The sequence below is a fragment of the Verticillium nonalfalfae genome (assembly GCF_003724135.2).
Source record: "Verticillium nonalfalfae strain VnAa140/NRRL 66861 chromosome Unknown scaffold_102, whole genome shotgun sequence".
Taxonomy (NCBI): domain Eukaryota; kingdom Fungi; phylum Ascomycota; class Sordariomycetes; order Glomerellales; family Plectosphaerellaceae; genus Verticillium; species Verticillium nonalfalfae.
Genome location: NW_021167327.1, coordinates 1,946 through 15,188, shown reverse-complemented (window position 1 = coordinate 15,188; position 13,243 = coordinate 1,946). Strand labels below are relative to the sequence as shown.

The following is a 13,243-nucleotide window of genomic DNA, read 5'->3' as shown; positions in this document are numbered from 1 at the left end:
CCGATTCGAAAGCGCCGAGACGAACTGAATGGCCTGAGGTATGCATCTCGAGGTGGGCGTTGTGCGGTTGGCGCTAGCAGATTGATCAGGTGTACTGCGATGGGCTTCGTTGGAGAATTTCAGGAATCCCACACCGCTGATCGCTGATCGGTCGCCCGTAAGGCAAGTTGAGGTCCTTGAGTTCGAGACTGAGTGATAGGGCCTAGGCGTCCCAAAAAGACATCTTGGCCAAGGTGACTAGTGCCCCCAATCTCGACAATGATGGCTCACGATGAGCTTCGAGATACGCAGACCACTTTCAACAATGCATCATGAGTGGGGCGCCGCGTTGGCACAAGGTTACCGTATCGGATACGGCTGGCATAACAGAAAGACCCAGAGTGGGCTAAGACTCCACCTGCTCAACTCCTCCGCAACCTAAATGCTGACAACTTTTGCTTGAACGGGTAAGACCCGTGTTCCGAGTCGAGATGCACGGGGCGCATGGTAACATTCATCAAACGTTGTTGGCGCTAGCAAGTCGGTGGTTGAGAGACAAGGAGCAAGGGGGTCGAAGTGCGCTTGGCAGCAAACTGACGATGGTAAGGTCTTGTACCCGATTGGCTGCTCCTCCACTGAGGCAGTTAGGTACCTGACGCGACATTCAATTCACTGCGCAAGGGCGGGTGTCTGCATGCATTTTGATCATGAGGGCCCTGTTGGCCAAGAACATGAGGGTTGACTGGGGGCTAAAAAGAAATGACAGAATCTGATCTTTTTGACGCATATAAGCGCTTCGCACACAGCAGATTGGTCTTCCGATTGCTCCCTTCACTGCTTCCTTGGGTCGAGTTCTTGTTCAGCTGAGGCATTTCGATATCATGGTCACCCTCACCTTCCCTGTGCTGGCCGCCGTGGCTTTGGCTCCTTTGGTTGCCGCCTCCCCGGCCGCCGAGGCTCATATTTCTGCGCAGCCAGCCCCTTTTTTCTCGATTGAGAAATGGGTCTCTGACTACGCCGAGAACCCCGAAGGAGACCATTTGTCTTTGCAGGAGGCCCTTGATGCATTCTTAGCGGGGTTGAACACCGCCGGCTCGGAGAACCATGCTTCTTGTAACCAGCTGGAAAGGCAAGAATCCCGCGTAAGTTCCCGTCAGATTCCACCACCTGGCAAAAATAACATGCGCGACTGACAAGACCAGGTCACGGATGCTGTCCACTGCATTGACCAGCTTCGCGAGAACCCGGACACTGAGGTCACAATGACAACGTCCCGGCAACTCTATTGCGCTCACGGCACTGCGCAGATATGGGGAGGCGCTGGCCAGAACGCTAGAGGGAAGACCACCTTGTAAGCTCACCGTAACCGTTTCGCAATCGTTTCTGTACTGACTTGAAATACTCAGTCGCGAAATCGCCGAGACTGCTAGTCGCATCATGGACAGCTGCACCAGGGCTGACGGTTGGGTGCAAGGAACAGATGACACCACCAACGGTATTGATATCCATATCTCATCGGAACTCAACGCGTAGCGCTGTGTTGCTGTTGGTGATTTCAATCCTTTTTGCCAACCAGGCACCCCTCTCTGCGGCCAGTACTGGTGTTCAAAAGCCTTGACCTGGATGATCATAGCCTGTGACATGCGTAATTGAGCCTCCTTGATAGAATCCGAGGTCTTTTTGTTCGCGAAACGGCCCAACTTCCGTGGCCTTCTCCTCTCACAATCGGCGTGCTTGTTCAGTTCAACAAGAATACAGAATCTAATTCAATCAGACAATGCAGAGCACATACGTCACGTCTAACCAGGCCAGCCGCCAGACTCTCTAGGGTAGATACAATACAGTTATAGTTCGATGGAAAGGTGCTTGAAAATGGCAGCCACCCTCTCAAAAGATTTCTTCAGTCTTGCTGGCCTCAGCATGCCCTGGCCTGGCATGATGCCTGGCCCTTCGTCCAGCTCGCTCCACAGAACGCTGATCTGCCGCGCGGATAGCAGACCTGTGCCGCTACCCTCAGGTGACGAGACTATCCCCAAAGCTTGCTCGAACTTGACCAGGATCTGGACAATGACCTCGGCAAACATCATACCCTGCACGCACGGCTTGACTAACGGCAAGCCCCCAAGTGTGAGTCCGTTGATGGGTGCGATGGGATCCGAACCAATGCGTTCGATCCGGGTTGAGAGGTGCTCCAGAATCAGCTCGAAGAGGGTGATCAGCTGGGTGTAGATGCTTGTGAGGGTCAGGGCGAGAGGTGCCAGCAGCGGCTCGCCCGCGGCGGCCGGATATGGATGAGACGGAGTTGCGCCCGCAGGATAGACTTCACCTTGACTGGATTGCGGCGAGGGGGGAAGAAAGCTCGCCAGAATCTTGTCCGCGTTGGCGAAGCCACCCAACAGCCCCCGGGTTGTTCGGTTGCCGCGTAATCGCGTCATGATGAGATGAATCTCCTGCGATGCCTTCAGTATGAAGTCTGCCAGCGTGGTGTTGTCGATGAAGAGCGGACTGTCGTCGTAGATGATGCGATTGAAGTTGATATCAGATTTGTGCATCTCGGCGGCCGTAACGCGAATGTGCAAGTCCAGATTCATCTTTGAAAGCTTGGATATGGCTTCCGACACGGCTATATCGTCCACCTCGCCATGATCCAATATCGGCTTTGTCATGGTAACTCTGGTTGTTTCGCAAAACTCTTCAGGGGGGGAAGGCATGGCCATTGGCGTCTGTGTTGTGTATGGGGCTTGCGGCGACAAGTCGAAATCCAAACTCGGTTCAAACATGTATGGCCCATCTCCGTAGTGATCAAGTGTTGGTCCTGTGAATGTGTTTTGATCGTAGGACTCGACGTCAAAAGATGGCCACATTGCTGTTCCAAGAGCTTCATTGTCAATGACTGGGTTTTGCGACGGAGGTGTAGATGTGGGGGATGGAGACAGGTTGCCAAGATTCCAACCAAGTTGATGATTTCCTTGTAGAGTGATCGGCCCAGGAGAAGTGTTCGGGGAACTTGAGTGGTGCCCCGAATACTCACGGTTCAGCGTGGCCTGGTGATGCACAGGGGACGCCTTTGTGTTCTCCAAATATCGATTCTGTGCTGCTTCGGCCCCCGCGATGACTGGGCGCCTCCTGGGCCTACCAATCTTCTTCTGCTGCCCAGTCACACATTCGATGCCAAGCAAAGTGCACCGCGAGCATTTCGCGTCACTGGAGCTGAGACGCTGGCATCTTGCCTTGTGCTTCCTGCACACTTCACACGATATACGCTTCTGCGAAGGATGAACTGTTGAGACGCCCATTGACAGATTCGTACTTGGAGATGTGAGGGGTTGTTGTATGAATGAACGTGTGCAAGTCAAGATGGCTTGACAGGCGATCGGTGTGTGTGGATTGAGATTGAGGTGCAGCGCGGCTCTGGGCAGAAAGGGGCAGTCTCGCAAAGCTGTTGTCGGTTCCACGGGCTGGAACTCGTGGCCTCTTTATGAAAGCCTCCGCGGAGGGTTTGATCAAGAGCAGGACTTTCCCTGACTCGCTGAGACATGTTCATCTTCTAGGCCCTGATACCATAAACTTTGACTGGTTTCGGGGTTGCCGTTTGGCTCAATGAGGCATGGCGCCGCGGTAATCCACCCGAGGACTCGGGGTTGACAGGTAATCATCAATTCCCTCCGACGTCGTGCCCCATGGCATATCTATGCCCCAAAGGCAGGCGCCTAATGACAACGAGAACTTTCATCAATCCTCCGAAGGAGCGTTTTCTTTTCCATCAAAAGTAATGACGCATCAAGTTATTTAGCCCGACTGCATTCCTGTTATACCGGAGGTTTTGAGGGCGAAACCTGTGGGTCCTACGGCTTTCATGACCGCGAGACGGACACTGCCTCACCCTTGAGATTATGGCCGTGGCTACGATGATGATTCATCGCGGAAGCTTTTGTGATTGGAAAACACTCTACGAGACCCTGCGTAAGCATTGGTATACAGACATTTTTGACCAGAGATGACCGCAAACGTGCCTCCCGCCCAAGACTATATCTCTTTCCATCGTGGATGATAATGATGGCGTTCCTTACATTGATTGAGTGAATCTTTAAGACAATCTTCCCCTACACCCTCAACTCCTCGAATCAACAGGCCACTCTTGTCACAGCCACCTTTATCTTCGACAGTCGTCGACATGGAGGCCATCACTCCAGACCAGCAAACGCTGGCCGCCGACACGGACAACGAAACGGGGGACTACAGCTTCAAGTCGCCTTCACCACCTGCTGCCAGCAGCTCAGCATGGCACATGGCCTCTGAAGTACGCGAGAGGAAAAACAACGACGAGTCAGGCGGAGAGAAGCCTCGAAGACTCGGTGTAACCTGGGACAGCCTCGCGGTCAGGGGCATCAGCAGCGACGCTACATTCAACGAAAACGTCGTTTCTCAGCTGTATCCCTTCCACAAGAAGAGCAAGGATGCTCCTTTGAAAACTATCATACATAACTCGCACGGTTGCGTCAAGCCCGGAGAGATGCTCCTCGTTCTCGGACGACCTGGCTCTGGGTGCACAACGCTCCTCAGTGTGCTCTCCAACAATCGACTCGGTTACGAGGAAGTGACGGGAGACGTGTTTTTTGGAAACATGTCTGCGAAAGAGGCCCGTCAATACGATGGCCAGATCATCATGAACACGGAGGAGGAAATTTTCTACCCTGCCTTGACCGTGGAGGACACGATTAAGTTTGCTGCACGCATGAAAGTCCCGAACGTCTTGCCCCCCGGTATCAACTCTGCCGAGGAGTATGTTCAGGCCGAAAAAGACTTTCTTCTGCGTTCCGTCGGCATCTCCCACACCGCCCACACAAAGGTCGGAGACGCATTCATGAGGGGCGTTTCTGGAGGAGAGAGAAAGCGCGTTTCGATTCTGGAGTGCATGACGACCCGCGCCAGCGTGTTCTGCTGGGACAACTCGACGAGAGGCCTTGACGCTAGCACGGCGCTTGAATGGATTAAGGCGATCAGGGTGCTGACCGACGTTCTTGGGCTCACCACAATCGTCACTCTTTACCAGGCCGGAAATGGCATTTATGAGCATTTCGACAAGGTACTCGTCCTCGACGAGGGCCAACAGATTTTCTACGGTCCCCGAGTCGACGCTGTGCCCTTCATGGAAAGCCTCGGGTTTGTTCGAGACTCCGGCTCGAACCGCGGTGATTTCTTGACTGGTGTGACGGTTCCTACGGAGCGCGTCATTGCTCCTGGATTCGAAGACAAGTTTCCTCGTACAGCCCACGAAATTCACGCTGCATACGAGGGCTCGAGAGTGAGGTCCAAGATGCTCGAAGAGATTGAGACCTACCCCCAAAGCACCGAGGCTGCCGAGAACACCGCCGTCTTCAAAGAGTCTGTTGCTCGTGAGAAGCACCGCGGAGTGCCGCAGAAATCTGCCGTCACTGCCGACCTCCTCACTCAGATCAGGGCTGCTGTAACGAGGCAATACCAGATCATGTGGGGAGACAAGGCCACCCTGATTCTCAAGCAAGTCGCTACGGTTGTTCAGGCACTCATCGGTGGCTCCCTCTTCTACAACGCCCCTGACAATTCGGCCGGCCTCTTCCTTAAGGGCGGCGCCTTATTCTTCTCCATCTTGTATAACGCCCTCATTGCACTCTCAGAGGTCACCGACTCGTTCACGGGCAGGCCCATCCTCGCCAAGCATCGCTCTTTCGCCCTGTATCACCCGGAAGCTGTCGTTCTCGCACAGATCGCAGCCGACTTCCCCATTCTTCTCTTCCAGGTTACCCACTTCGGTCTTGTCTTCTATTTCATGGTCGGCTTGAAGACTACGGCCGAGGCTTTCTTTACGTACTGGATCACAAACTTCATGACGGCCATGTCCATGACGGCGCTCTTCCGACTCATTGGCGCAGCATTCCCTACTTTCGACGCTGCGACAAAGGTATCAGGACTGGCAGTTGTTGGTTTGTTTGTGTACATGGGCTACATGATCATCAAGCCTATCATGCATCCTTGGTTCGTTTGGATATTCTGGATCAATCCCATGTCGTACGGTTTTGAGGCTCTGCTCGGCAACGAATTTCATGACACACAGATTGATTGCGTCGGCCCCTACATCATTCCGAGCGGTCCTGGCTACACAGACGGCCGAGGAGGACAATCCTGCACCAGAGTGGGCGGTGCTGTGCCTGGTGACACCTCCGTCACGGGTGATGCCTATCTCGCCCACATGTCGTTCAGCCATAGCCACGTCTGGCGCAACTTTGGTATCGTTATTGCATGGTGGGTGTTGTTCGTTGCCGCCACCATCTTTTTCACAAACAGGTGGAAGCAAATGGGCGAGGGCGGACGCAGCCTTTTGATCCCTCGTGAGCAGCAACACAAGTCTAAGCATCTTTTGGAAGGCGCCCCAGACGCTGAGGGCGGAGCCAAGGAGAAGACCTCACCCAAGTCCGGTGCTGAGTCGTCATCTGGCAGTGTGGGCAAGGAGCTCATCCGCAACGAGAGCATCTTCACTTGGAAGAATCTTACCTACACCGTCAAGACCAGCGACGGTGATCGTGTCCTCCTCGACAATGTGCAAGGATATGTCAAGCCTGGTATGCTCGGAGCCCTGATGGGCTCTTCTGGTGCCGGCAAGACAACGCTTCTCGACGTCCTTGCGCAGCGCAAGACCGAGGGAACGATCCACGGCTCTGTTTTGGTTGATGGCCGCCCAATTCCCATCTCTTTCCAGCGCTCTGCGGGTTATGTCGAACAGCTCGATATTCACGAGTCGTTGGCTACTGTCCGCGAGGCCCTTGAGTTCTCGGCTCTCTTGCGCCAGTCCCGCTACACGCCCGACGAGGAGAAGCTGAGATACGTTGACACGATTATTGACCTGCTGGAACTGAGGGACCTCGAGCACACGCTGGTCGGCCGCCCTGGCGCAGGGCTCTCGGTCGAACAGCGCAAGCGCCTCACTATTGCCGTCGAGCTCGTGTCAAAGCCTAGTATCCTGATCTTCCTTGACGAACCCACCTCTGGTCTCGATGGCCAGGCTGCGTACAACACCATCCGCTTTCTCCGCAAGCTCGCCGCGGCCGGCCAGGCTATCTTGGTCACCATCCATCAGCCCTCGGCCCAGCTCTTCACACAGTTCGATACACTCCTGCTCCTTGCCAAGGGAGGTAAGACGGTATACTTTGGTGATATCGGCGAAAACGCAAGCACCGTCAAGTCCTATTTCTCCCGGTTCGGAGCGCACTGCCCGCCCGATGCCAACCCGGCCGAGCACATTGTCGACGTCGTGTCCAGCACGCCGAGCTCTGGTGTCGTCCAAGACTGGAACAAGCACTGGCTCGAGTCGCCCGAGCACGACGCCCTCTCGGCGGAGATCGACAGGATGGTCGAGGACGCGGCAGCCCGGCCTACGGGGACCGTCGACGACGGCCACGAGTTTGCCGCGTCCATGTGGACGCAGACCAAGCTCGTCACGCAGCGCATGAACATCTCGCTCTTCCGCAACATTGACTACCTCGACAACAAATTCGCCATGCACATCAGTCTCGCTCTCCTCAACGGCTTTACCTTCTGGTCCATCGGCGATAGCCTTACGGACCTGGAGCAGAACCTCTTCACCATCTTCAACTTCATCTTCGTGGCCCCCGGTGTCATCTCGCAGCTGCAACCCCTCTTCATCGACCGCCGCGACATTTACGAGGCGCGCGAGAAGAAGAGCAAGATGTACCACTGGGCGCCGTTCGTCACCGGCCTCATCGTCTCCGAGTTCCCCTACCTGCTCATCTGCGCTCTGCTCTACTACGTCTGCTGGTACTTCACCGCTGGCCTTCCGAGCGGTGCCGAGCACGCAGGCAGCGTCTTCTTCGTGGTCGTAAGTCCATCAGACAGCCTCCATCCTCTCGCAAACATGCACAACTAACACGCGTCCAGATTCTGTACGAGCTGCTCTACACCGGCATCGGCCAGGCCATCGCCGCCTACGCGCCGAACGCCGTCTTCGCCTCGCTCGTCAACCCGCTCGTCATCACCACGCTCGTGTCCTTCTGCGGCGTCATGGTGCCCTACAGCCAGATTGAAGACTTCTGGAAATACTGGTACGTCCCGAACAGCCCCAAGCTCTCGCTGCATCCTTCCGCAGGTAGGCTAACCCCCGCGCGTGCGCGTGACAGGATGTACTACCTCGACCCCTACAACTACCTCATGAGCTCGCTCCTCGTCTTCACGACCTGGGACAAGCCCGTGCGGTGCCGCCCCTCGGAGCTCGCCATCTTCGACCCGCCCGCCAACGAGACGTGCGGCGACTACCTCGCCGCCTTCCAGCAGACCGCCATGGGCCGTGGCGCGAACCTGCTCAACCCGGACGCGACGGCCGGCTGCGAGGTGTGTCAGTTCACCGAGGGCGGTGACTATTTGCGCACGCTCAACCTGGAAGAGAAGTACTTTGGCTGGAGAAATGCCGCCATCGTCGTCATCTTCTGCATTGGCTTCTACGCCCTCGTCTATATCATGATGAAGCTGCGGACCAAGGCGACGAAGAAGGCCGACGGCAAGAAGTAGAGGCCGTCTGCCCGTCTGTTCGTCCGTCCGGAGAGATCATCTCCTCCCAACAGGATCTCCGCTTCAGGGATACTGTTGCTCATTTCGTGTGTGGCTACGCATGTCCGTGGGCTCTCGATGTTTGCCATCGGGTATAATTGCATTATGCATGCTTGGGCTTTTCTCCCGAGGATGCTCAATGTTCGGAGTTTTTGCTTGGATTTATGAAGTTTGAATCGGAACTTGTGTAAGATGGCGGGACTTGCGAGCGTAGACTAGACCGCTCGCATAGATTGTTTTATATTTCCTTGGTCTTTTTTAGACTTAATAAAGGTTGGGCATTTATCTACCCACGGCATGCTGGTGAATCGTGATCGTACTTTTGTGTTCATCACAGCCTTTGGCATGGAAAGCATCGGAGGCAAGCGTTGCTGAAGCCAACAGATACGACAGCTGTGCCACGACGCGCGTCCATGATCACAGCCCCCTGATAAAACACCATATCACGTGCATGGCAGACCGGATCGAAGCCCGTGAACGTGTCAATTGAACCATCTATCCCATAAAAACACCAAGATCTGGTCCGAGACGCACATGGCTCGCCACATCAGATCTCTGGCCCCTACATAGGTACACACCGAAGAAAAATCTCCATAAACACAAATCCGAAAGATGTCCCGCTTCGCCAATTTGTTGTGACCATGACCCAATTCCCAAGTACCGAACCGCCGTTCCCGAATATTAGTACACACGTCCGAGTTTGTCCCAGGAAGATGCCCGTGCCGTATAACCAGGGGCACCATCCCATATTGGTAGAGCAAATATTTAGACAAATTGTGAAAAGAACCAGCGCCGAAAGCAGACCCCCGAGCCGAGCGGAAAGCATGATGAAGGACGGGAATCATGACGTGCCGAAGAAGACGTCGTCGCCGTTCGTGAACATGTCGACGGCATCGTCAAAGTCGCTCATCATGAGCACGTTGGGGTCGCGGTCAAAAGCGCCCAGATTGTCGTCAAAGGCCTTCATGAGAAGCTCCTCATCGTGGTCGCCGAGCCCGAGACCTGAGAAATTGCCGGCGCTGCCGAGGCCGGCAGCCGAGCTGGTGCGCATACCGGCAAGGAGCGAGTCGTCAGCAAAGCTGACGCTGCCGGGCTCGGCGTCGAAGAAGTGGTGGGGCGGGGGCGAGGAGGATTGAGAGAGCTCGGGGGGCGTGTTGTACTGGCTGGGGGTGCTCTTGGTCGGAGACGCGTCATGATGCGAGCGCACAGAGGGATGGTCCATAATCTCCTCGGGTGAGACGAAGGAGGAGACGTGGCTCGCGACGGAAGGCGAGGGTGCCATGTCCAGGTCGTTCTCGTGGTGGTGCAGGGGAGAGGCGCGGGCGGGGGGGAGCGAGGGCATCGGGGCGGAGGACATGGGGGCCGACGACATGGAGACGGTCTCGAAAGGCATGGGCCGGGCGTGTCGGGCGTGTTGCTGTTCCTGCTTGATGTCCATGGTCATGGCGGCGAAGTCATTGTCGGAGATGGCGTTGTAGTTCTCGGGCGAGTTGGCACCGGACGTGTCAGAGTAGCCAGATTGCGAAGAGATGGAGCTGATGGACTGGTTCTTGGAGCGGGTGCGAGCGGACTTGTTGACACGCTCGTCCATTTCGGGGCGGTGCTTGCGGGGGCGACCGCGCTTGACGACCTTCTTGACGATGCCGTCAAAGGCGCCGATGCACATGCCGCGCTGGCGGTGGCGCGTGAGGGCGTCGTGGCGAGCAAAGCTGTTGCCGCACTCGCAAGGGTAGGGCTTGATGCCGGTGTGGATCTTGGCGTGCCTCTTGAGGTCGTGCTGGCGGACGAAGCACTTGTGGCACGAGGGGCACTGGTACTGGCGGTCGTTGAGGTGGGTCTGGACGTGCGACTTGATGTTCTCCTTGCGGCCGAACTTTTTGCCGCAGTCCTCAAACAGACACATCCACTTGTTGTCGGCGGGATCAGGGCCCTGGATGTAGATGGCAATGTCATCCGTCGTGACGCCAGTCTCGGTCTTGGTCTCCTCAATGTTGATGCCGGAGATGCTGGCAGCACTGACGATGCTGGCGAGGGAGTCGGTGCGGCGGTGGGGGGTTCCACGGAGCGACTGCGTGCGCGAGAGAGAGGGCGTCGCAGGGCTGTCATGGTGAGGCAGACGGAGGTCTGGGTTGTCAAAGGGGCCGGGGTGGTAGCCGTTGTTCATGACGGCGCTGTGAGGAGTGTGGGGCGTGGAGTTCTGGGACATGCCGGGCGAGACGCCGAGGTCATCGGTCAATCCGTCAAAGGACTGGGTCTTGAGGTAGTCGGTGTCGAAGCTGTTCATGCTGATGAAGTCGGCAGCAGACACCTGGGGCTCAAACGTCTGGGCCTCGGGCATGGTCGTGGTCTGAGGAGGCGTGGGGTTGGCGGACGACTCCTCAGCGCGTCTCCTCATCTCCTCAAAGACATTCTGAGCCCTCGATGCTGGCTTGGCACGGACGGGCTTGAGCGTCTCCTCCATGGACTCGTCGTAATCGTCAGAGAACCTGCTGGGCCTTGAGGCCTGCTCAGGCTGCTGCTTGACGATACGGTCATGGGGGGTCTCCATGGGCGTAGGAGGGAAGTAGCCTGGAACGTGTGTGAGCGAAGCAGGTTCATCGGAGCCAAGGCGCCTGGGGAGGAACTGACCGTTTCCGTTTTGATGAGGGGGTGTTGTCGGCCTCGAGGGCTCGCCACCCATGGTCTCAAACTTGGCCACACGGTCGAGGATGCCGTTGCTGATCCTGCGGGTCGTGCGCCTGAGAGTGGCGGCGGCGGCGGCGTCGCCCTCGGAGGCCCAGATGGGCTGAGCGGAGGTTGGGCTCTCGTTGAAGTCCATGAAGGCGGGCGACGAGAGATCGGTGTCGGCGCCAAAGAGGTCAAAGTCCTTGTCGCTCATCATGGCGCCGACAAAGGCGGGATCGTCCTTCATAGGGATCATGACGTTGATGCCTCCTCCCTGGTAGGGGTTGAAGGGGACAGGGGAGGAGCTGCCGTCGAAGCAGGCGGCACCGAAGCGCTGGTGCTGGGGGGTGCCGTGAGGCGACATGACGTAGCTGTTGTCGTGGTCATTGACGGCGGCCATGAAGTTTTGCTGCTGGTGTTGCTGGCGTCGCAGCGGGTGAGGTTGTTGTTGTTGGTGGTGGCTGAGATGTCTCGTGTGAGACCTGGAGAGGTTCTGCTGGTGGGGGCCCGGGCGTGCTAGAATGCGTTGCTGCTGCGCTTCTCGCAGCACATGCTGCGGTGATGCTGTGTTGTTAGTGTTGCTTACCATTGCAAAGTCCTGCCTTGTTGGTGTCGTGGTGGTCGCGGCCGCGGCGGAAGCGGGCGACAGGTGTTGGCGTCGTGTGTCCAAGCTGAGGCCCCGGCGGTGGCCGAGGGCTCGCTGTCGGTTCTGGACAGTGGGCAGGGCTGGGATCTTGGCCGGCTCAAAGGCGGACGGCGTCGAGTTTTGCCGTCGGTGGGTCGCGCGTTGGCGGGCCTGAAGATTGCGGGATGGAGAGGACAGCATTGTGTCGCAAGGTCGAGTCCGGAGGGGATTGTCGTCGGTTGAGGTTGTCGAAGGGAACCTTTGGGTCCGAAACTGGGGGCCGTCTCGTCAGTGTCATTTCCATCATGGCAGCAGCCGCAGCCGCAGCAGCAGCAGCAGCAGCAGCAGCAGCAGCAGAAGCGGCGGCGGCAGCAGCAGAAGAAGAAGGAGAAGAAGAAGCACCAACCTCACGCAGCGCTAGCAGTGGCTGCCGGGCAAAGGGGGAGAGCTTAGGTCGTGCTCAGCAGAGGTCGGGCTTTGCAGCTCAACGGGGTGGACGGGAGAGAGGCCTCCTCAGGCCTGGGGAGACGGGAGACGGACGAGCTCTTCCTAGGTAGAAGGGCCTCTCGAGACTGGCAGTGTTGTGATGCGGTTTTGGATGGAGCAGGTGACGCTGGCGTCAGGCTTGGGTTTGGCAGATGTGGTGATGCAAGAGTGGTGGTGGTGAGGAAGAGGAGGTGCAAGATGGAGGAGGAGGATTCCACTTTCTGCAAATAGTCTGGGCGGGTATCTAAGGCAGGAAAGAGGAGACGGAGACGAGGCGTTGAAGGCAGGTAGCATCGAGGGTCTTTGGGGGAAGTCATGATTGTTGACTGGGTCGAGGCGCGTCACCACGGCAACCGATGGCGATGGCGACGGGGCGGGCACGACCCAGCGCCGGGCCATGATCCGCCCTCCTGCTCCATCCTGCTCCATCCTGCGTCACCTTGAGACATGGCTCTCTTTTAGCACCGCCTTGGCCTGTCCCTTGGTTCGGTCCTGCCTGCCAGGTTGGCTGAGGCCTTGGCGGAGGCCATGGCTGGATCTCGCAGCCGCCTCGGTTTGCGTTTGCATCGCGTGGGACGGCCTTAACTTTAGCCGCGTTGGGAGCTTGAAGCCACTGAAGCCTCTGTGGAAGCCACTGTTGCCCGCACCCATTGCTCCCAACTCAACGCACCAGGGACCATCCAAGATGCGTCTACCATCCAAGATGCATCTCCCATCCCAGATGCATCACACTCGACAACATCCACAAGCACCCAACATATCGTTTCCACATCTCGCCCTTGAGCCCCCCCCGCCTGGCACGGCCCATGACGGTCCATGACGGCCCAGCAGTCAAACCCTGACACCGACCGAGCTGACACCTGCCTCGGCGGCTATGGCTTTCTTCAACGC

General features: G+C 57.1%; 4 protein-coding genes across 4 annotated transcripts; 2 read left to right on the top strand and 2 right to left on the bottom strand.

Moving 5' to 3' along the window:
- Positions 1-860: 860 nt before the first annotated feature.
- Positions 861-1,512, top strand: D7B24_000392 (uncharacterized protein; the record flags this gene model as incomplete). Its single annotated transcript, XM_028634650.1, has 3 exons — positions 861-1,121; positions 1,182-1,330; positions 1,386-1,512. The coding sequence occupies 3 exons, from the start codon at positions 861-863 to the stop codon at positions 1,510-1,512; spliced, it is 537 nt and encodes a 178-aa protein (XP_028492647.1).
- Positions 1,513-1,823: 311 nt separating this feature from the next.
- Positions 1,824-2,696, bottom strand: D7B24_000391 (uncharacterized protein; the record flags this gene model as incomplete). Its single annotated transcript, XM_028634649.1, has 1 exon — positions 1,824-2,696. The coding sequence occupies one exon, from the start codon at positions 2,694-2,696 to the stop codon at positions 1,824-1,826; it is 873 nt and encodes a 290-aa protein (XP_028492646.1).
- A 1,457-nt stretch (positions 2,697-4,153) lies between these two features.
- Positions 4,154-8,538, top strand: D7B24_000390 (uncharacterized protein; the record flags this gene model as incomplete). Its single annotated transcript, XM_028634648.1, has 3 exons — positions 4,154-7,852; positions 7,912-8,075; positions 8,151-8,538. 3 exons carry the CDS (start codon positions 4,154-4,156, stop codon positions 8,536-8,538), a joined length of 4,251 nt encoding a protein of 1,416 aa, XP_028492645.1.
- An 880-nt stretch (positions 8,539-9,418) lies between these two features.
- Positions 9,419-12,067, bottom strand: ACE2 (Metallothionein expression activator; the record flags this gene model as incomplete). Its single annotated transcript, XM_028634647.1, has 1 exon — positions 9,419-12,067. The coding sequence occupies one exon, from the start codon at positions 12,065-12,067 to the stop codon at positions 9,419-9,421; it is 2,649 nt and encodes an 882-aa protein (XP_028492644.1).
- Between the last annotated feature and the right edge of the window lie 1,176 nt (positions 12,068-13,243).